At 40.5% G+C, this 21,222-nt stretch overlaps 1 protein-coding gene across 1 annotated transcript in view; it reads left to right on the top strand.

Moving 5' to 3' along the window:
- The window catches only part of TBC1D9 (TBC1 domain family member 9), a 55,270-nt gene extending 37,675 nt beyond the window's left edge, over positions 1-17,595 (top strand). Inside the window, exons 13-21 of the mRNA XM_054065972.1 lie at positions 848-977; positions 4,766-4,864; positions 4,985-5,053; positions 6,588-6,828; positions 11,208-11,273; positions 12,818-12,904; positions 13,540-13,614; positions 13,752-13,852; positions 14,795-17,595. Coding sequence (XP_053921947.1) covers positions 848-977; positions 4,766-4,864; positions 4,985-5,053; positions 6,588-6,828; positions 11,208-11,273; positions 12,818-12,904; positions 13,540-13,614; positions 13,752-13,852; positions 14,795-15,517 — 1,591 coding nt within the window. The 3' untranslated portion in view covers positions 15,518-17,595. The remainder of the gene's footprint in view (positions 1-847; positions 978-4,765; positions 4,865-4,984; positions 5,054-6,587; positions 6,829-11,207; positions 11,274-12,817; positions 12,905-13,539; positions 13,615-13,751; positions 13,853-14,794) is intronic.
- Positions 17,596-21,222: the final 3,627 nt, after the last annotated feature.

Consider the following 21,222-nt stretch of genomic DNA (forward strand, 5'->3'; position numbering starts at 1 on the left):
GGTTTTTGTTACTTCATCTTTTGCCTGCTACCTTTTTAATGCTGCAAAGGGAAAAGGCTTGATCTCAAGGGAAATTGCTTTGGGAAAGGCCTAAATGGAACTCTAAAGAATTAGGTAGGCTCTTGAATGAATAGATTTCAGTGAAACAGGAGGCTGATAAATAAACTAGTTAGAGTCATTTAATACCACCTAATACTGCTGAGTGCAACCTCTAATTTCCTCGTGTTTGGTAGCAGTGTTTAGTTTTCAAGATGCTGCTGAAATTTTGGAAACTTTTTTAAGTGTCATTAGCGTAGCCTTACTCAAGTCTGGTTTTAATTTCTTTGGGATTAAAGACAACTGTGGTTGCGTTTTGTCTTGAGGAAGCCCCAGTGATTGCTGAGGATTTAAGTATTCTGCAGCTGTTGGGTAGAAGACCCTGTCCTGCAGCAGCTGCACCAGTGGGAGGAACAAGCCCATAAAGCCCCTTGCAGCAAGTTGGGCAGTAGTAGGACAGGGTCTTATGTAGACTGAAGCACACTGATCCTTGTTCCCATGGTGTCGTACTTCCTTGGGAATATTCAACAGCCAGAAGCAAACCTGTTCAGTAAGCTACTCCTTTGTGACTTTGAGCTATTTCTTGATAAGGGTCATGAATTACCAGGGTTGCTTTAGCTGTACTGAGAAAAAGCGATGTTTTGATTTGGCAAATTACTGATGTCAAAAATCATGTAGCTCATTAGTAGAGAATGGCTTGATCAATTTTACATTTAATAATCTGTATGTAACCCTTATTCTGGGGGGTGGGGGCAGTGTACAAATGAATCTTGAGTTTCTCATTTTGTTGTGGGTTTCTTTTCCCCAACAGATATTTGGACAGCGTAACTAATAAGGACAGCACCCTTCCACCCATTCCTCATCTTCACTCACTGCTCAGTGATGACGTAGAGCCTTATCCTGAGGTGGATATTTTCAGACTAATCAGGTCTTCCTATGAGGTAGGAAAGGGTTTCTTCACAGGAGTTTGCCAACCCACGCTAGTTTTGCTTTACACGGGAATTTAATACTCTATACTTTGGCTTTGCTCGGAAGAGAGTGAACGTAAAAGAAATACAGACTCATATCAGAAGTCTGAAGTGGAGCAAGGGAGAGGAGTTAGTTCTTTTTCTTTTAACGTAATGTTTTAATTGGGGCTGCAGCATCAAAGGAGAGTCAGCCCTCAACCAATAAGTGATTTACAAAGGCTGAACTTGTAATTCAGAAAAGGTTAATTCTTATCTAAGCTTTTGTGTTTTTCCAAACTGAAATGTTAATGAAATCTATATGACTTCAGAAGAACTTTCTATTTTCAGTGGACCTTAATTTATTTTACCTGGGTTTTTTTCAGCCAGTGCTAGTTATGACCATGTGGCCACCAGCTTCTGTATTGTTACCAAAGCTAAAAAAAAATTCAGGTGAAAGGAGCTGGTGATAACTGATTTCTGTAAAGCACAGGACAAAGCCTGCAAAAAAAACCCTAAAATTTGCAAACCAGTTTCATTGTCCTTAAATTTTAAAAGTAAGCCATCAGTTAAATTATCCCTGATGAACACTGACTTATCTTTTCATCTCTGACATCATGCCTCTTTTGCCATTGACATCTTTTTTCCTACAGGGAAAATGGGGAGAAGCTCTTTATCAGGAAATGTGATGACAGGACAGGGGGTTGTGGTTTTGAGCTGAAAAGAGGGGAGATTTAGAGTAGCAATTAGGAAGAAATTTTTTTACCGTGAGGGTGGTGAGGCACTGGCACAGGTTGCCCAGGGAAGTCGTGGACGCCCCATCCCTGGAGGTGTTCTAGGCCAGGTTGGACGTGGCTTTGAGCAGCCTGGCTTAGTGGAGGGTGTTGGCAGGGCAGTTGGAACTGGATGATCTTTAAGGTCCAATCTGACCCAAACCTTTATATGATTGTATGATAATTTTTAATACAAATGAAAGAGTTGTTCATCTTAATTTCCTTTTTTCCTTCCATTGATATGCAGAGTAAATTAGCATTTTTAGCTCAAGGTGCAGGGTCATACTTAGCATCTGTTTCATAAAACATCCCTGCTTTAATAATATGATATCTGTTTACCAAGGAAGCAGGTATTCCTTACTTTATTTTATGCTGAAGGGGAAACTGAATTAAGTCAGATATATAGTTCTCCTTCACGCAATGTTATAATAGGGAGAAGGATGTTTATGTGAAATCCTGTTTCCCTTGTATTCTTCTGATTTCCTCATCATGAAGACAGCTTTCATTAGCTTAACTGCTTTTAGGTGAATAACCTGACTTAGTGCAGAGCCAGCCTGTCTTTTGGGGACTCATGCAGCACAGAACCATTTAGCTCCTTCTAGATAAATAACCAGCTGCACCTCCAGTATAACTGGGCAAAACAAATAGCGTGGGGAATGAAGAACTGCGAGGAAAGCAGGAGCTGGTTGCAAAGAATTAGTTTCAAGAAAGTCATTGTTGTTGGTTGATTTAATTATTAAAGAAAACACTCAACAATTCAATCGTGTACTCAAGATAAAACACTTCAGGACATTTGTTGTTCACTGACTGTTAACACTTCTCAATTAGTTACGTGTAGTCACTGCTGAGAGCTCACTGTGTTAGCTTTGCTGCAACTACAAAAAGCGAAATACTGAGGAAGCGAGTAGATATTTGCTGCTTTTAAATGTACTTGTTGGGTAACCATCGATTCTTAATCTTCAGTTCATTTGTTGCCTGCAAAAAATAGGAAGACCTAAAGCTGAAAAAAATGCTTTGCCCTCCCTCAAACATACACACACAAAAGGGGGATAAACTTTGTCCCTTGCAGACGGTCCTAGATGTTTGTCATGGGACTGTGATGAGTCTGAGAACTTGGTGAAGGAGTTGCACTGGCAAAAGCACAGTATTTGGATTGTATTATGAAGAGCTACTTTCCAGCACTCTCTGGTCTTGTCCAGCTCTTAGGTAATTATGTCAGATACGTATGTGGGAAGTCTCTAGTGAAAATAGAAGTGATGCAGAGGAATTTTTTGGTAATTTAGTTTAGATTAACACCCCTCTCGGTGATGATATTGAACCAACTTTCTACTTTTTTTTGAAAGAGAAACATCCTTGAAAGAAGAGAATATACATTAAAAAATATATGTTACCCTGCCAGTCATTTTTTCATTTACTAAAAATATTTTAGTAAGAACTCTCTTTATCTTTTCATCTAAATTTGCAATTGATTCAGAAGCCTGAGAGCCTGTTGTTATGATAATTGCAATAGAAGTGACTGAAATAATGCATAACCACAACAGCTTTAAAAGCCCTTCTATACCTCACTAGCTGTCAATGAACTGTAGAGTAGGATATTCAGAGCTGTTAGTGTTTAACTCCTTTGATTTGTGTTAGTTAATTTCTGAAAAAATAGGCCTTAAATACTTAAGCTACATCTCTGGTAGTATCTGGATTTGGGCCATTTTAACTGAACAACTGAAACTGCTGAAAGATTTGATACGGGTTTGACCTAGAACAAGTGACACGCTTCCCAAAATGCCTTGTGTGATTTGAAAGTTAACATGAGCAAGAGACCATTCCCAGAATGTAATCGCATGCAACCTTCCTCTTCTGTAGGCTACGTGAGGTTTAGTTGTATGGATGTGAGCAGACCACCTCATTTGGACTCCAGACCAGAGAATAAGCCCCGATGATTACTGGAGTAGCTGTGGCCTGAAAGCCACAAAAGATTTCTCTTTTTCAAGGTTTTGTGACCTCTGTGATGCTTTATATTCATGGACGTTTATCTAGATTACATTTTTCCAAAAGACTTCTTTAGTTGCAAAGTATTCCAAGTACACAAAACATCTTTTTACTCCTGAGGTGCATGATAAAGGTGCAAGTAGCATCACAGCTTTAGTGTTAATTTGATCACCCAAAAATGTGTGAACAAGTTATGACCTGCTTGTGTAGATGCACTTGCACTGGAAACATAAATCCATCCTGTAGGGAAGTGTATCTTGACACAACCTTTTAGTTTTATGTGCAGCGTACTTGGTGTCTGACGTTAGTGTTCCTGCTGGTCATCTGTGCACGTCTAACTATGTGTTTGCAAGTGGTTTTTTCTTATAGTTCACAAAAAGAATCCTTAGAGGTTAGGTATTCCTCTACGTATGACAACATGGAATATTATTCCTAATAAATTTTCCTCTGGGATGCTTCCATAGTATATGCTGGAGCTCCCTGAGGCTGGTATGTGGATTGTGAATAAAACCCTGAGAAAATAAGACTTGTGCATTTTGGACAATCTTCTTCCTAATGGGAGTTGCATTCTTGATGCTCGATTTCAGATCCTTATGAATGTAAGGACTGCTGTACTGTCTGCAGTGTGAGAGGTCTAGTTGGTCCAAATATCTTCTCTCTGTAGCAATCGAGATATTCCAGGGCAAGCTGAAATTAAATCCTGCAGAAGGAGTTATGAAACAATCTGTTCATAGAGATGTGCCAAAGGAAGAAGGTTCTAGCTACTGAGACTATGGTTTGAAATTTGAGGTTTTGTAACTTAATACAAACCTTTTGAATTAAATGAAAATAAGTTGTTGGGAAAAATAAAATCTGATGATATGTTCCTAAGGTCTTTTAACTTTTCCATGTGTTAGAAAAATGCCTTAGCACCAGTTTTTTAAACATAACATTATCACATAATTAAATTAATTTCTTAAATATATTAAAGGCAAACTAAGTATTCCAAATAGTGCACAGACAATCTTGTACTACTTTTTCTCTTTTAAGAAATTTGGAAGTATCCGAGCAGATTTAATTGAACAGATGAGATTCAAACAAAGGCTGAAAGTTATTCAAACCCTTGAAGATACTACAAAGCGCAATGTGGTAAGTACTGAAATAATGTTCTTTTCAAAGATTAAGGTCAGTCAGTTTCTGAAATTAAAATCGGCTTTTCAATGAGACATGGATTTCAAACGCATAACTGTTGCTGTTATGTTTCAAAAGGTGCGAACTATTGTGACAGAGACTTCTTTTACTATTGATGAACTGGAGGAACTGTATGCTCTTTTCAAGGTAAAGTTAAGTGAAGATAAGATCATGTCTCCACAGGAAATAGAAATGTTTATTTTTTATATAGGGCTTTTTCTTCTCTAAAGACTGCATATTATAAGAATTACTTATGATCAGGTATCTTAATACAGATTTGAATTAGCTGCTATGTTATTGGATATAGAAAAAAAACCCAACAACATGTTTTTAAAAGCTCAGGAAATAAGTAATTTACGAAATGATTTCTGATAGGACTATGGGCAATGGGTATAAATTGGAGAGGGCAGATTTAGACTAGACATTAAGAAAAATTTCTTCACTATGACAGTGGTGAGGCACTGGCACAGGTTGCCCAGGGAAGCTGTGGCTGCCCCATCCCTGGAGGTGTCCAAGGCCAGGTTGGATGGGGCCTTGGGCAGCCTGATCTGGTGGGAGGTGTTCCTGCCCATGGCAGGGGGTTTGGAACTGGGTGATCTTTAAGGTCCCTTCCAACCCAAACTATTCTATGATTTGTCCATGGAAAAAAAAAATATACTAATGAAAACTATAATAACAAAAAAGTGAATATATAGATAGGCTTTTGATCAGTCTTTAGGAACTTGCATATGTTAACACTTCCATATCACAGGAGGTGATTTTTGGCATTGTTAATGCTTTAATGTATGCTGCATTGCGTGGAGATTTAGTGTCACGAAGTCATGTGTCTCTGTAAGTTCATTATACAGCAATACTGTTAGATCCACAAGTTTAAAGATGATCAGCTAAAATGGTTTAGCTTCACCTTCGTGCCTTAAAGCAAGATACTTCTTCCTCCATTTTGTTATAACGGAGATTTTTTTGGTATAACATGAAGAATTTCTTTCCTTCCAATTTCCTGCCCATAATGTTAGGTCTTAGAATTGACCAAATCCTACAGTGCCTTCTTCCAGTCTTCTGTGGAATCAGTGAGACAGTCGGGCAGTCCCACCCCAGTTGTTCACCGTGTGGTGGTAGAGTCTCTTTCTCTCTGCTTCTGAATCATTTTGAATTGGATTGCACCATAATCAGCTCCAGAACTTTCACTGACTTCAGTAAGACTGAAAGAACTTATATATATATTTATGTATTTTTGAGACTATACAGTTCAACAAAAAGTATTTAAAATAAACAGCTATTTTCATATGCCCTAACATTAAAAACTTAATTAAACCCCACTTTCTGACTTTCCCATGTGGTGAGATTGAAGGACGTGACTAAGCGCAATAAGCCTGTGCATATACACAAGTCGCAGCTGCTTACTGCTCCATTCAAGACAGATATGTCAATGCTTTATCTGCCTGGGAGGCAGAAAACAGTTTTGCTTTATCTTCTTTTTTTTGTAAAGGAATGTCTTTTTTTTGTGCTGGTTAGAGGAGAGACCTCTTGCAGAAGTGCAAGAGCCGGGTAGATGGAAATACATCTGTTAGTCTTGTGTGGTTTTAAGAATGAATGTACAAGTTGTTCGGATTTTTTTATCATTGACAGCAATGAGTTGTTTACAGAGGTAATGGCAATCTCACAGCATTTGCCTTCTGTTCAGGCAGAACATCTGACTAGCTGCTACTGGGGAGGAAACAGCAATGCTATCGACCGGCATGATCCCAGCCTGCCTTATCTGGAGCAGTACCGGATTGACTTTGAGCAATTCAAGGGGATGTTTGCTCTCCTCTTTCCTTGGGCGTGTGGAACTCATTCAGATGTATTAGCTGCGCGCTTATTCAGGCTTCTTGATGAAAATGGAGACCTGCTCATCAACTTTCGTGAATTCGTCTCTGGGCTAAGTAAGAATTCACAGCACACTCAAAACAGTCTGACCAAAATGGTTTGTTTCTGAAGGGGAGACAGTCCTTCAGAAACACAGATGTTTTATTAGCTATCAAATAACGAGTCTGAGTTGAACATACACTAATTTGCATGTTACCTTTGTTTTAAGAGCTGTTCATGCTGCCATTCACTTTATTTTGTCTTGCAGTTCCCACTGGGGCTTAGACTGGTCTCAGTAGGTGCCACACTCAGTAGGTGTCATCCACAGATGACAGACTGCATCCAGTCAGCAGTCTGTCACGCTCGGAGATGGACCACACAGGGCCTGCACATCCATTAGGGTCTGGGGATTTCCCTGACAGTTAACTCTCAATATGAAAATAAAATGCAACTTATTTGCTTAATGACGTGATTACTTCTAATAAAAGTATTTTCTGTGGAAATTTATAAGTTTTGTCAGTGCTACCAGCTCTGGAAACAACATTTTCTCCGCTGGTCGTTCAGGATGAATACTTTTGAGAAATTTATCTACACATCTAAGGGGCAGGGGAAGGGTAGAGTGAGGATGCTCGTTTTGTTTGCTCCCAAATAAAAGTGCTTCTCTTCAGAAGTCTGCTGACACCCTCCATACATGTTTCCTTCTGTAAGAGGAAGGTATCACACCTCATGCTGAATGTTGTTAATGAAGATGCAAGTCTTGAAGAAGCAAAGAGTTCAAGAGATATAAGTCAATATCTCAACAAAGGGAAGGCGCAGGCCCCAGGATTAGCATGAAGAAGCAAAGATGAGAGGCAGGACCTGGCCACCCCCTTTTTTTTTTTTTTTAATTCCCTGGGAATATTATTTATTTCATGGCAACCTGATATTGGCTCTATCTTTGCATTTTGATCATTTCTGAGAGAGGAAAGGTTTCTCAGTCTAGTTTTCAGCAACTCTCTGTAACAGTATTTTTAAGCATTAGGGTTCCAAAACCACCCATGCATTGAAACTTCTGTATAGCAGTGGTTTTTGCAGGAGCAAAACAGCTGTGTGACAGGGAAACTGACTGCACACCTACCCTTCACACTACCCAAACAAACACTGCTTCCGAGTTGTATTTGACAACCTGTTTGCCAGGTAACACTTAATGGTGTTTTGAGACATGACCCATGGATTAATTACTCCTCCTGCTTATAGGATACTGTTAATAACAATCAAACCAGCTAACAGTTCAAATAGAATGTTTTTTTTTAGAACCAATAATGGGTTATAAGAACAAGGAACAGTGTTGAGCACTGTGAACAGAATTGGATATAAAATGCACAAATGTGGCTATAAGCCAACGTGACTGAGCTAAAATCTTCCATGAGCTAAGCAATCGAAAGTGCTCATTCTGCAAAAACATGGGTTTTTTTTTCAGAAACTAAGCCCAAAAGCCTGGGCACAGCTTGACAACTTTTTTTTTTAACTTTTTTTTTTTTTAAGAAAGTTAACTCCTCCAACCCCTTTCTTGTTTAAGAAGCACGTGAACAGTAGCAAGGGCAACACAGTCAACAAAAACAACATGGGATATTTCACCATGCCCCAAACTTCTAAAAATTCCACAGACATCAGCTGCTCCATTCTGCCTCACCAACCCAATATGCCTTGGCTAGGAAAGTCTCCTAAATGAGCAATATCTTCTGTTGGAGCAAGATGCATCTGCTGAACAGGGAAGTGAGTTGTCTCTTCTCGTGTCTGTCCCAGAGAGCATTCTAGACTTGACCTGTGGGTGCCATCCTCTCTTTTCTTACTTATTTTAGACAACAGTATTGGACTTGGGCCAGTTTGTCCTTCTAATAGGAAGTGTCTTATTCAAGTACTTCGTAGGCACGGCCTATCTCAGAGGATGCTTGTTGGCAGCTGGAGCAATCATAGCACCCGAAGCATTTCCTTTCACAACTCTCTGTCGGTGGTCTTGTTCCACGTAGCCATAAGGATTTGCTCCTTCAAAGCCTCTCTTTGATGCCACTGACTCCTTCCAGAGCTCTAGGAAGAGGAGGTAGAAAGGCGCCGTGTGTCCCAACATGGACTCATGGCCCTTTCTTCTGTGTCAGCATGAAATCCTTTGGATGTGAGCATGCTGTAATTGCAACTGGGAATCTCCACTACTACCTTTTCATAGTCCTTGCAGCAAACAGCTCAAGAACCTCCTACTTCAGGTGCCTCTAGAGCCTCAACTGAGCAAGATGGAACAACCTAGCATAATTTTCTATATTTTAACTCTGTGATGTGTTAATGCAAGTTCATATGAAGGAATGGTCATGTTTATTTTGCTCTAGGAGCGTACTGCTCAGAATCTGTTGTCAGCCTTGGTTATGAGCCATTTGGGATGTTCACTCATATTCACACCTGCATCCCTATACCGCAGTGGATTATAGTATGTCAGTTGTTGACTCAGGATCCCAGTGAGCTAAGAGAGATTCAAAGTAGCCTCCTGCCTCCTTTCATGTTTTTGTAATCCTTCTTGGAGCATGCAGCTCTTCCACGTCTTCAGGGACCACTGATGACTGCAGCCTCGTGCAAAAGTCGACACCGTGAAAAACTCTGTCTCAAGGAGTACCTAAGTGTATATTTTTTTATTCTGAAAGCAGCTTTTTCTGCAAGCATAGGTTGCAGGAGGATATTCAGAAAGCAGTGTTAACCTCGCCACTCCTCACATCTTTTCAGGGAGCTAAATGCTGTACAAACACTCCACACCTCTTTGCCTGTGTTCCAGAGAGGGGCAACTGAAGCCAATGCCGATGTTGATACTAAGTTTTTTTGTGTTACTAAAATGAAGTTCTACCGTGTTTAATTACTTTGTTAATGGCCTCAAAGATGATGAGGGGAAACTGCATATAGGACATCATGTCCAGAAAAGACTTGACACCTGCATAATGTTGAGAGAAGAACGGTCAGAAATGGGGCTCAGTGAAGGTTGTTCCTAGTTGTGCTGTGGTGGTCAAGCCTTGAGAGGGCTAAGAGGAGATGCGTGTGAGGACATTTGTTACAGCATGAAGGTGACATCTTTCGCTGTCACTGTTTCAGGTTGAAAGAGTCAAAGGATGTAGTCATGCTCTCTTCCAAGGACAGTTTTTTCTTTCACCACAAAGTAAATTTGAAACTTCTGGATAAAAAACAGTGAGATAAAAACTATCTGAGATTTGTACTGCAAAAAGACAAGACCTGTTGAAGGTTTTAAGACATTTGGCTCCAGCGTGCCAAGAAAGGAAGTATTTCTGGTTGGGACTAGGAATGTGAGTTCTCTTCATATCTCGACACAAGGAGATGAACAAGTCTACATGTGGCACAAGATACCCTGTGCCATGAATGCTGTTTTGGTGGATGCATCCCTAGCAGCTGCTGGAGGATGCAGAACTGCAATCGGTTCTGTGCTTTGGTTGTTTCACATCACCTATAGCAGTGAGACGCTTCCCCCTGTTCCTGGGTTCATAACCCAAGACATGGTTTCGCCAGAAGAGAAAGCATTACCTGCGTGGCGTGGTACACCAGATAGGAACATAAGGAAGTTTCGTTCTTAAAGACCAAGTTGAATGCAAAATGGCTAATACAGATGTGCTCTATTCTTCTGTATTACTGTAGTCTCAAGCTTTAAGGTAGGCTGTGATGGTTAGTATTTGCCAAGCCATGCTTCGTAGCTTGCATAGCAGAAGTAAGTTGACATGGTAGCCTGTGAGATAAAATAAATGTCTCTATGACCTAATTAACAAAGGTTAATTCATTTATTTATGAATTACATGTCATAATAACTAAGATTTATGAAGAAGTCATTATTGTTTTTTTCAGTACTTTAAAATTAGCTAACATCTGTTTAATTACTTAAAAGGAAGGGCTACAGTAGACTCTTTGGATTTCATACAGCTACTTGTGTAGACCAGAAAGGAATAGAGGTTGAAATGGATAAATCACTGGATTTGTGTGATAAATGCTGTTTACTTGATTTTATCTCTTTTTTTTTTTTTTTTCCTGGTAAACATGTTATTGTTCTAAACCATGTGATGTTGTTATTAGATCCTCAGATCAGAAAGTTTGAAGTCCACACAAAAAGGTCATCTTAACTTTCAGCTGGAGGCCTTTCTGAGTGGTAATGTGATGATCACAGATTATTTTTGAACATTACAAAATAGATATGTAATGAAGGGCCCAAGGTCAAAGTACAAAATTGAGGGTAAAGGGGTCTGTGTTCTCTTGCTCTTTCTGCTGCAAACCATATGATCTTAGAAGTCAAGTGACTGCCTTATGATTTCAAGCTATACAGGGACTACAATGCTTTCCAGAGCAAATGTAAAAGCATCTAAAGCAAAATACTGTAGTAATAAGAAATAGAAAGGCGTTGGATACTGAGTGTTAACTTGCTGTATATAATGCTATTTAGGTGCAGCGTGCCATGGAGATCTTACAGAGAAGCTGAAGCTACTGTATAAAATGCATGTTTTGCCTGGTAAGTAAATGATGTTAAAATAGCTGTCACCTAGTTGAGAACAGAAATTTGGAGCAGAGTTGTTTATGTCTAGCCTTCCCAATTAAAAATTAATTTGTGGGAATTATTGCAGCAGCAAAATACGAGATACGAAATACTTCTACCATAACCAGACATAGATTTGGCAAGTCTGAAAGCACTCTTGCAGCCCCCTGTTGCTCCAGCCACAAACTGGCTATTTGTATGTGTCTCTTGACTGTTTAGCTGGAGTTGGTGGCATCCCCCACACATAACAAATATAGTGTTCTTCAGCATTCGTTGCCATCACTTTATGTAACCGTGAAGCCAGCTTAAAATGTTCCTGCGTGCCCTGACTACTTGTTTCTGTGCCCAAGCTTTCTACTTGATTTCCCCTGTGGGCTGATACAACTGCTTACAGAGGAAAGCTCGAAATCGTTTCATAGATGTGCTTTTCAGGGAGCTGTACAAGCTGTTGGGCTCAGCTAAATGAGAAAGGCAGTTTAGTGTGGAGAGGGGACAGAAACATCTCAAAATAGGTTTGCCTCTGAAGAAAGCAATGTCCTGGAAGTGTATCCTCTCTGGCTTGCCACGTGTGCCCTAAAAAACCTCTTGCTGTCCTCACTGAATCTGCGATTTCAGTATGTTGCAATTGTTTGGGTAGTTTAATTCTTGTAGAATTGTTGAATCATTAGGGTTGGAAAAGACCTCTTCCAGTCCAATCATCAGCCCAACACCACCATGCTTACTAAACCATGTCCAAAACTGCCACATCTAGGTGTTCTTTGAACACCTCCAGGGATAGAGATTCCACCACTTCCCCGCACAGCCTGTTCCAATGCTTCACCACTCTTTAAGTAAAGAATTTTTTTTTTAATATCCAATCTAAGCCTCCCCTGGTGCAGCTTGTGGCCATTTCCTCTCATCCGACTGCTTGTTGCTTGGATGGAGAGACCAACACCCGCCTGTGCACATTTACATCCTCTGGTAAAGCTATCTAAGAGTTTTGGAAGGACGTTTACCTTCAAGTGCTTTGAACGGGTCTCCCTAATTGTTCCCAGCTGGCTGTGCTGGAGGTAGGCTTGAACGAACTGCTAATTTAACTGTGAAAAAGTACAGTTTTATTGAACTGTTGTAGAAGGCATCCACTTTTAAGAATGCAGCTTCTGGTATTCAAGGACTGGTAAGCTCGTACAGAATCATGACAGACTGTTTCAAGCTAGGAAAGCATTCATGCCCTACTCGGGAGACGCTGAGCTGCACAGAAGAAAGTAATGAAAGTAGACATGGGAAGATGGGCAATCCAGCCTCTGAAGGCAAGCAGCTGCTTGCTAGTCAGACAGTACTGGATATCAGGGAGGAGACAGTACGGGTCCAGGTGTTCATCACCTGTGAGCTGAAAAAAGGCGATTCCTAACCCATCACATCCTCATGCTTTTACTTCTTTATTTTACTTCTTTTACATTCTAAATGTATCAATGGAAATATATTCTAGACTTTAATTAAGGGTGGAATCTTTAATGGAAGAATTTTATTATATTGCGTAGATCCATCCCCTGAGCAAGAAGAGCCAGACTCTGCTTTTGAAGCTACTCAGTACTTCTTTGAAGACATCACACCAGAATGTACACACGGTAGGCATCTTTTGTCTCAGGTATGCAAATATGAGGTAATGCATTTTGGATAACATGTCTTTTTAGGGTGCTGCTTTTTTATCAGATTAAACTTCATAAGTGATGTATTCTCTGTGAAAACAAGTATGCAGTCTTTCTGTGTACTTCGATGTCCTTGGAAGGGAAGGCATGTGTACATGAAGAACTCCCTGGGTTGTACATTGCAGAAGTACTCTTAGATATAATGTCATCAGGGTGCTGATGACAGGGGGAATGAAGATTGTTTGAAAATACAGCTAAGAATTAATAGACTAGAGATGGCAATTTTGAGTCCTGATAGATAGAAGAAAATATACTAATATAATCACCAAACATATATCATGCTAGAAGCTGGTTGTGTTGTGGTAACACAGGCTGATTATTGTACTTTACAAATAAAACCTAAGATGATCTCTGTCTTAGTATTTATATTATTAATTATATGGACTTTGTCAGCAGATTTAAGAGTAAGCAAAAATCATCATTTAGTTCTGTCCTTTATACTCTGAATTTCCTGCAGTGTGAACATTTTCTTTATTTTGCACTGGACACATGAAAAGTATGTATGTGTCTAAAATCACACTGATCTTTCTCTCCCCTGCCCCTCCACTCCCTAGTTGTTGGCCTAGACAGCAGGAACAAACGAGGAGCAGATGATGGGTTTGTTACAGTGAGTCTGAAAACAGAGAAAGGTATGCATGGTGTCTCCGTTTGAATTATATCTTTCATTTCTTGTAAAGACACTCCTTTTGGAAAAGGATACAAAAATATTAATTTAAGGTTTCTTTATGGACTTTCTCTGCCTCTCTGGGTAATTTGTTGACAACAGGCAAGAAGAGTTCACAAGAGAATCGAAATTATCTGAGAATGTGGAGTCAGGAGAATAAATCCAAAGCAAAAAACACAAAGGACTTGCCCAAACTGAATCAGGTACTTCTGCTGCCACTTACTTATTTTTCATTAGCTTTAAACTTTCTTCACATACCTATAAATACTCAATATATTAACATTCAATAAAGGTTTTATTTTGAGGCATATACTTCTTTACTAGAGAAGCAGTTAGCTGATTACAAAATACAGTTGCTTTTAACATATTGTAACTGTCATTCAGCTCCCCAAACATCCTAAAAATGAGATACGTGCATATAGGAATGATAACATACTACTTTGATATCTAGACAAAGGGTGATATGACACTCAGTATCACCAGCTAGCTCGTAATGTCTGATACACATTACCTGAAAGAAGCATTTTATGTTTTGGTTTTTGTGCTGTCAGTCTCATTCTCCTTAGATCCATAGCTGCTAGGGAAGACTCACTGGGACAGTTTTCCTCGAGAGCACACAGGTTTATTCACTATAGAACAATGCTTCTTGCTTAAGGTAGCCCTAAGGAGCTGCTTCCTATTTCATTGCTGAGTTTTGAATTCCAAAAAGCTCGCATCCAATAAAGCTGCGCCTGTCAATTAAGGGAGTGCTGCAGGTCTCTTATTTCATTTGTCGTTTCTTTTCCTTAGTTGTATCAGACCCTTAGTTAGGCTCAGCATCATTCCTACAAGAAAACCCACCAAAATGAATACTAGGTGTCTCGCTCCTAACCCTCTGTTGCCCTCCTGTGGCTGCAGAGAAATAGATTTGTCCTGTGTTGGAAGAAACATCCAATAGTTTCTTCTGGATGGCTTTCAGAGAGGCAACACATTTGGCTACCCAGTCATAGAAAATGCTTTCTAGACTGCACCTAGATTAATTTCATTTTCAGTTTAATCACACAAAGTATTGTCTCGTACCTCCATTCCAGACTTTGATGTAGTAGATCTCAGTCTGATTTGTTCCCAGCTCTCTCAGTGATGATGTTTCCTCCCTCTGTGTTTAGGGACAGTTCATTGAACTGTGCAAAACTATGTACAATATGTTCAGTGAAGACCCCAATGAGCAGGATCTGTACCACGCTACCGCTGCTGTGACAAGCTTGCTTTTGGAGATAGGTGAGGTTGGTAAGCTCTTCAGTGTGCAGCCCACAAAAGAGACAGACAGCAGCAGTAACAACTGCAGCAAAACTATTCAGAGCGAGCTGTTTCAGAAGAAAGAGCACCAGCAGTACCCCCTCGAACAGCACAAGCCGTTCCAAAGCAACCTCGTCACCAGTGATGAGGAGGCCGTTTGCACCGACAGCGCCCTGGGCATGCAGATGGAAGACATTAAGCTCGAAGACTCTCCCAGGGACAACGGAGCCTGTTCTTCCATGCTCATTTCTGATGACGATACGAAAGATGATAGTTCGATGTCCTCCTACTCAGTACTGAGTGCAGGGTCGCATGAAGAAGAAAAGCTGCACTGCGAGGACATCGGTGAAGACACCGTTTTGGTACGGAGCAACCACACCACTTCTCTTCGTAGGAGCACTAGCATCGACAGAGACTGGGCCATTACCTTTGAACAGTTTTTAGCCTCTCTTTTGACTGAGCCAGCGCTGGTTAGGTACTTTGACAAGCCCGTGTCCATGATGGCTAGGATTACTAATGCTAAAAACGTAAGGATGATGGGTAAACCAATAACCTCAGCCAGTGACTACGAAATCTCTACTATGTCGGGATAAAAGGAAGTCGGGTTTTTTAATTTATTTTTTTTTATTCTGTATTTATTAGTACCTGGCACAGGCCCTGGTATTTTCAAAACATGATTGTTTTCACTAATGTGAAAATGTTGGGGTGCGAACTTAACTATCTTGAAGTATAATCACTCTTCAGTGGGAAATGTTACACAAATGCAAATTTTATTCAAAATACAGAAAAAAAAATAACAGTTGTCAGTGAAGTGTGTGTATTATTAACCTTGCTGTCAGTATAAATGGTAAAGATTAGTTCTTAATTTCTAAATGTAAACCTAATGCCGATATTTATGTGCATTTTTAAAATAGACCTATATAGAGATCTGATTTTGGGGAATAAAAAAAGTAAAACTGGAAGTACCTAGAATTTAAAGGGACACTGTCAGCCTGAATAGGACCTCAGGTGAAATTAAGTTCCAGGCAATATTGCTGAAGGATAATTCTATTCCATGTGATTTTTTTTTTTTTTTCAAAGAGGATAATGGCTTTTAACATACGCTTCGGTTTTATTTGTTTGACTATATGAAAGATCCCTTCAGTGAGACCTGCCTGGCTCCTGACTTCCTCTGCTTGAGACTGGTACGCTCAGATAGAAGTGAAAATTGCATCCTGAGCGTAGCTGGCACGTCAGGCAAATGTGGTTAAATGGGATGATTTCTGCTCTGAACAGAAAGCAGAGCCCGTTTTGCCTTTCCCTGGGCTCAGCGGCCTCTGGCTGCACCCAGCAAAGAGAAAGCCCTTTCCCAGCTGTGGCCACCAAAGAAAGATCTCCAGTGTGACCCTGTCTGGAGCTGTGTTCCTAACCACCCGTGGACATGGAAGCTTTGCCAGTGCACTCTAAAGGCAGTGTGTGCAGTCCCAGAATAGATTGTGGAGTCCTTTTTTAAAAATTGAAAGCTGTTTTTAAAAGTTGAATAAAATATATATATATACATATACACACACACATACACTCCTAAGGCTGGATCTACGGCATATATAGCTTAGCTCTTAAAACTAACCTTTACCACCAACCTATTATATCCTTGTTAGCGTAAGAAAATAAAACTCTGTAATGTCTAAGTCTTCATTTACAACAGTGTAAAGTAGCAGTAATGAACAGAATCTGCAAGATAATGTATCTGAATGTTTAAGTCTTATTGAGAACACTGTCACTTTATATAAAATGAATAGTATCCTGTATCAACTTACTGAATATTATGTTAAAATGAAAACGGGAGCACCTGCACTTTGAATCCTTGCTTCTTTTATACCGATATTCAGGATTTTTTTTAAATTTTGTTAGCTGTTTTTTAATTCATATTTGTTCAGTCCAGGATCACGCCCACACGCCTCATCTTTATTTGCTGTTCTGAGAGTATTTTCTGTACAATCCTGTTGATTTTTTTTTATACTCCTGTATATTGCATCCATGTAACTTGCAGGGTTTTTAGCAGAAGCTATGTTTAATTCTTTTGTTTTAAAAGAATGCTTTGAGACTGTTCGATGAAGTGGTTTTTGACCACAAATAGGTAATGTGAACAAATAAAGTACACTCTGCACAGATTTGATTTTTAACTATTAAAGTCATGCTAGAGGGAGAAGTAAGTGATTGTAGTTAATTACACAGACAAATGACTTCGGATCTTCACTACCAGGTTTCGGAGCAAAAACATTAGTCGTTTCCATGCCTGGTTTTAACACTTGAATGTGTTTAAGTCCATCTGCAACAGGTAACCCGTGGAAGCTTCTCTCGCACTACCCAATTTCATTAAACAATTTTCCCTGCTATGCTCACATTTGGTGACAACAGTTGTTACTACTTTTAAGAACCCCCCAGGTATTTTATGACCCATCTGTGCTTTCCTGTAGCTCACCAGGCATGTGCTTAAGCCTTTAAATATTAGAACGTGTTTTACAGAGTACCAGTAAACTGCAATGTTGGCTTCAAACCTGTGGCACTGACAGAACCAACTGGGGTGTGCTCTATTCAGTGGATTATATTTTTGAACCTTAACCATTTATTTGTGGGTATGTAAAATTAATTTGCAAAACATGGCTGTTAATTTCTAAGCCCTGCCCATATATCCCTTCTCTTAGCTCACTGATGATTTTTTTTTCCTTCATTGGGAGCTGTCTCCTTTATAAATTAGCCCATACGTGGGCTACGTGTAACGGTATGAAAAAGTAATACAGTCTTTCTGCATATGAGACTATGTGGATTGGTTTACAAGTGTATCAGATATTGATATTCATTTGAAGCTATAACCACCACTTTGAGGAATATGACTTTGTTTTAACTTAAGATGCCAAGAGTCGAGCTGGGTGTGTTACCACAACGCCTGGCTGCTGAATAACCTAACCCCTAGTGCTGAAGACTTCTGCGATAACATCCCTAAGTGGACTATTGACCTTTTTAACTTTGTGGATTCCTAAAATATTTAAGTGCTTGGCATGGTAAAGTGATTGTAAGGCTATGGGCAATCTTCTATGCACCCCTAGAGATGCACAGACCACAGATGAAAACCATCTCTATGTTATAAGGGCTTGCCAGCTTTGTTCCATTGCCCACTTTGTTCCTCGGGGTACAAAGTGTTGTGAAAATTGTTTTGCTGTTCCAACTCCTGTAGCAAGAAGAGGCATCCACAGGTGGGTCTCTGATGGAAGAGGAGCTATTTTACACAGCAACTTCTTTTTGTTTTTGTCCAGGAGTCTTCCTAACCTTCCTGATCACCTCAGCAAAGCTCCTAAGCATAAGCCAGGTCGTCTTTAAGAGTGGCTGTGCTATAGGTAGCAGCCAGCTGAGCTGGTTTTCTCCACATTTGTGGGGTGAGGCTGCTCAGCTGATGAGGGCCACACCAAATGAGCACCTGGCAGTTTCTTATTTGATGACCAGATCTGCTGTGACCCGTTCTTCAGTAGCTGGGTGGGAGCTGAGAAGAAGAAAACTACAGAAGAGTTCAACTGACCAGCGTGCGTTGGTGTGAACCTTCAAGAAAACGTGAGTGAATACCTTTAAAGTTTTCTCTGTCTATGTAGGTGTGCCGCACAGGCAAGCCAGTGTGGATTTAGAAGTGCCCCTGTCTTATGTTTGTGTGCTTTGAGATAGAGTTTCTTGAATCTGTGAGCTGTAGAGTTTAGTTAGAGCTGTTTGTGTCACCTCAGCGGTGGAGGGGAAAGTTCCTTTTCCTCTTTAGAGCTGGAATCTGTGACTGGAGATTGACATGTGCTGCTTCTCCAGTTTGGTAGGAGCCTGATAGTACGTTCAAGTCCAATGCTGTTTATTTCCTTTACTGTAGCATCTTGCAGCTCACGGATTGTAGGTGTCGGAGCCGAGTGCTGTGTTGGAGACTACAAGGTTTGTGTTATGGGCAGGTGGACAGAAAGCTCATGGTGTGACTTATTAAACCTACTGAAAATCTGACATTAACATTGTTGTAAAGAGAAAAGCAGCTCAGGGGGTTCTTCTGTCATGACACCAGAGTTTCTGTTACAGTAGATGTCATATGTCAGGTGGTGTGTTGTAAGTTAAGATGACAGAGGCTGGTGTAGTGTGTAAGCGGGTTGTGGGAGAGAAAAGGAATAGCCTCAAAGCAGTTGGTCAAGCAAAGAGATGTTGGAGCCTTTACTTGGAAAGCTGTGCAGCCAGGTCTGGTTCCTCAGCTGGGTACTTGCAGAGCTTTTGGATTTCTCAGGTCACAGGGTCTTTGTTACAAACCTTTAATCTTGCAGCAGCGTTTTGAAACTGTGGTAACTGGGTCACTCAGCAGTAGGTGTGATACAGGAGCCATAAAGAAACTGTTGGAAAGAGTCTGAATTCTAGTAGGATGCTTAGAGCAAAACAAAGCTGATGCATAAGCACTGCCAGCCTACAGCCTGCCTAAACGGAAAAGCAATAGATCAGAGAAGGTGCTGTGGCTGTACAGGTGTAGCACAGGTAGGGAGCACAGCTCACCACATCCCCACCAATCTGGGTTATGTGCACCTTTATGAGTTCCAGTGCTGTTATGCTCCAGAATTCTGGCATCCCTGTGAGAGACTTAACCACAATATGTTGTCTGTTCCAGTTCTTGGTAATTCAGTAATAAAGAGGTATTCTGTAGGTAGGAGATGCCTTTCATCAGAAATAAAATATTTACCGTTAAAAATCTCGATATTGTTGTATCTGTTTTTGTAAGAGTGAGCTAGTTGGGCTTGGAGTAAAACATCTATATTTGGTGCCAGTGAAACCACACTCGGAATACGGTGTCGAGTTTTGGGCCCCTCAAGACAAGGACACTGGAATGTGTCCAGAGAAGAGCAACAAAGCTGGTGAAGGGTCTGGGGCACAAGTCTTACGAGGAGCAGCTGAGGGAGCTGGGGTTCTTCAGCCTTGAGAAGAGGAGGCTGAGGGACCTTATCACTCCCTACAGCTACCTGAAAGGAGGTTGTAACAAGGTGGGTGTTTTGTCCCAATTAACGAGTGATAGGATGAGAGGGAGTGGCCTAAAGTTACACCAGCGGAGACTTAGAATTAGAAAAAAATTCTTTACCAAAAGAGTGGTGAAGTGTTGGAACAGGCTGCCCGAGGAAGCGGTGGAATCTCCATCCCTGGAGATGTTAAAAAAAACATGTAGACGTGGCACTTCAGGACATGGTTTAGTAGGCATGGTGGTGTTGGACTGATGATTGGACTTGATGATCTTAGAGGTCTTTTCCAACCTTAGTAAGTCTATGATTCTATCTGGACAAAATGAGAAAATACTGAGGAGTAGCATACAGGTCGGTGAGCTCAGCCTTAGCATACCAGCCTTTGTGCCCAAGGAGGTTCCAGTGTCCGTGGCCTTACTTCAGACCCTGGCATCAACAGCTAGTGCTGTGGGAAAAGGCTGGTTTGTGGCTGGTGCTCACCAGTTCAGATAAGACACCGAGGTGTTAACCTTCCAGCAAGAATGAAAGTGAAGCAGTTGTATTTATCACCAAGCCTTATTCTCTGACTGGAAGAAAACATTTCTTTTACGCTATTTCTGTTTCTTTCCACTAGAAGATAGTTCCGAGTCGAATTTTCTGTGCTTCAAGTGACAATTTTGACTTTCAATGCTCACTGAAAATGCTGATTTATTCAGTAGTGAAAATATAAATTAGTCCGACGGCAAATGATTAGAACAAAACTGTGGCAGTGAACATTACGGTGGAATCTGGCTAATAATAGAAATGCATGGCACACGCCGGTGTCAGCAGCATTGCGCTATAAGAGTGTTTCAGTGCTGGGAATACAAGGGATGAAATATGGGAAGTTAGTCTTAACTGCAGTGCAAGATGCTCCCAACAAGTTGTGGCAGATAACGTCTCAAAGCAGGTTGCATCAAATTTAACTCGGGTTCTTCTCTTTTCTGCGGTACTCAGTATCTCAGTTTAAATTTCCTGAATAGCTGCTTCCTCATTCAATTTTCTAAAATAACCGGTATTTGCATAACTGGCCAACCTGACTCTCGGGGTTGGGAGGAGTGGGGTGTTACTGTAGTGCAGGGTCTGCTCTCTGCTTCTGAGGGAATAAGAATTGCTGCAGGTGAGATCTTGTAGTTCTCGTGTAGCGGCACTTTGGAACATTAGTAGAAGTATTTGGTCCCCAGAAATTCAGGAGCAGAAACAAAGGTTACCCAAGAAATGCAAATGGAACTTAAAAAAACAGTTATTTAACATATCATGTATGGAGATAAAGGCATGGTGGAAGA

This window comes from Cuculus canorus, chromosome 4 (assembly GCF_017976375.1).
Source record: "Cuculus canorus isolate bCucCan1 chromosome 4, bCucCan1.pri, whole genome shotgun sequence".
Taxonomy (NCBI): domain Eukaryota; kingdom Metazoa; phylum Chordata; class Aves; order Cuculiformes; family Cuculidae; genus Cuculus; species Cuculus canorus.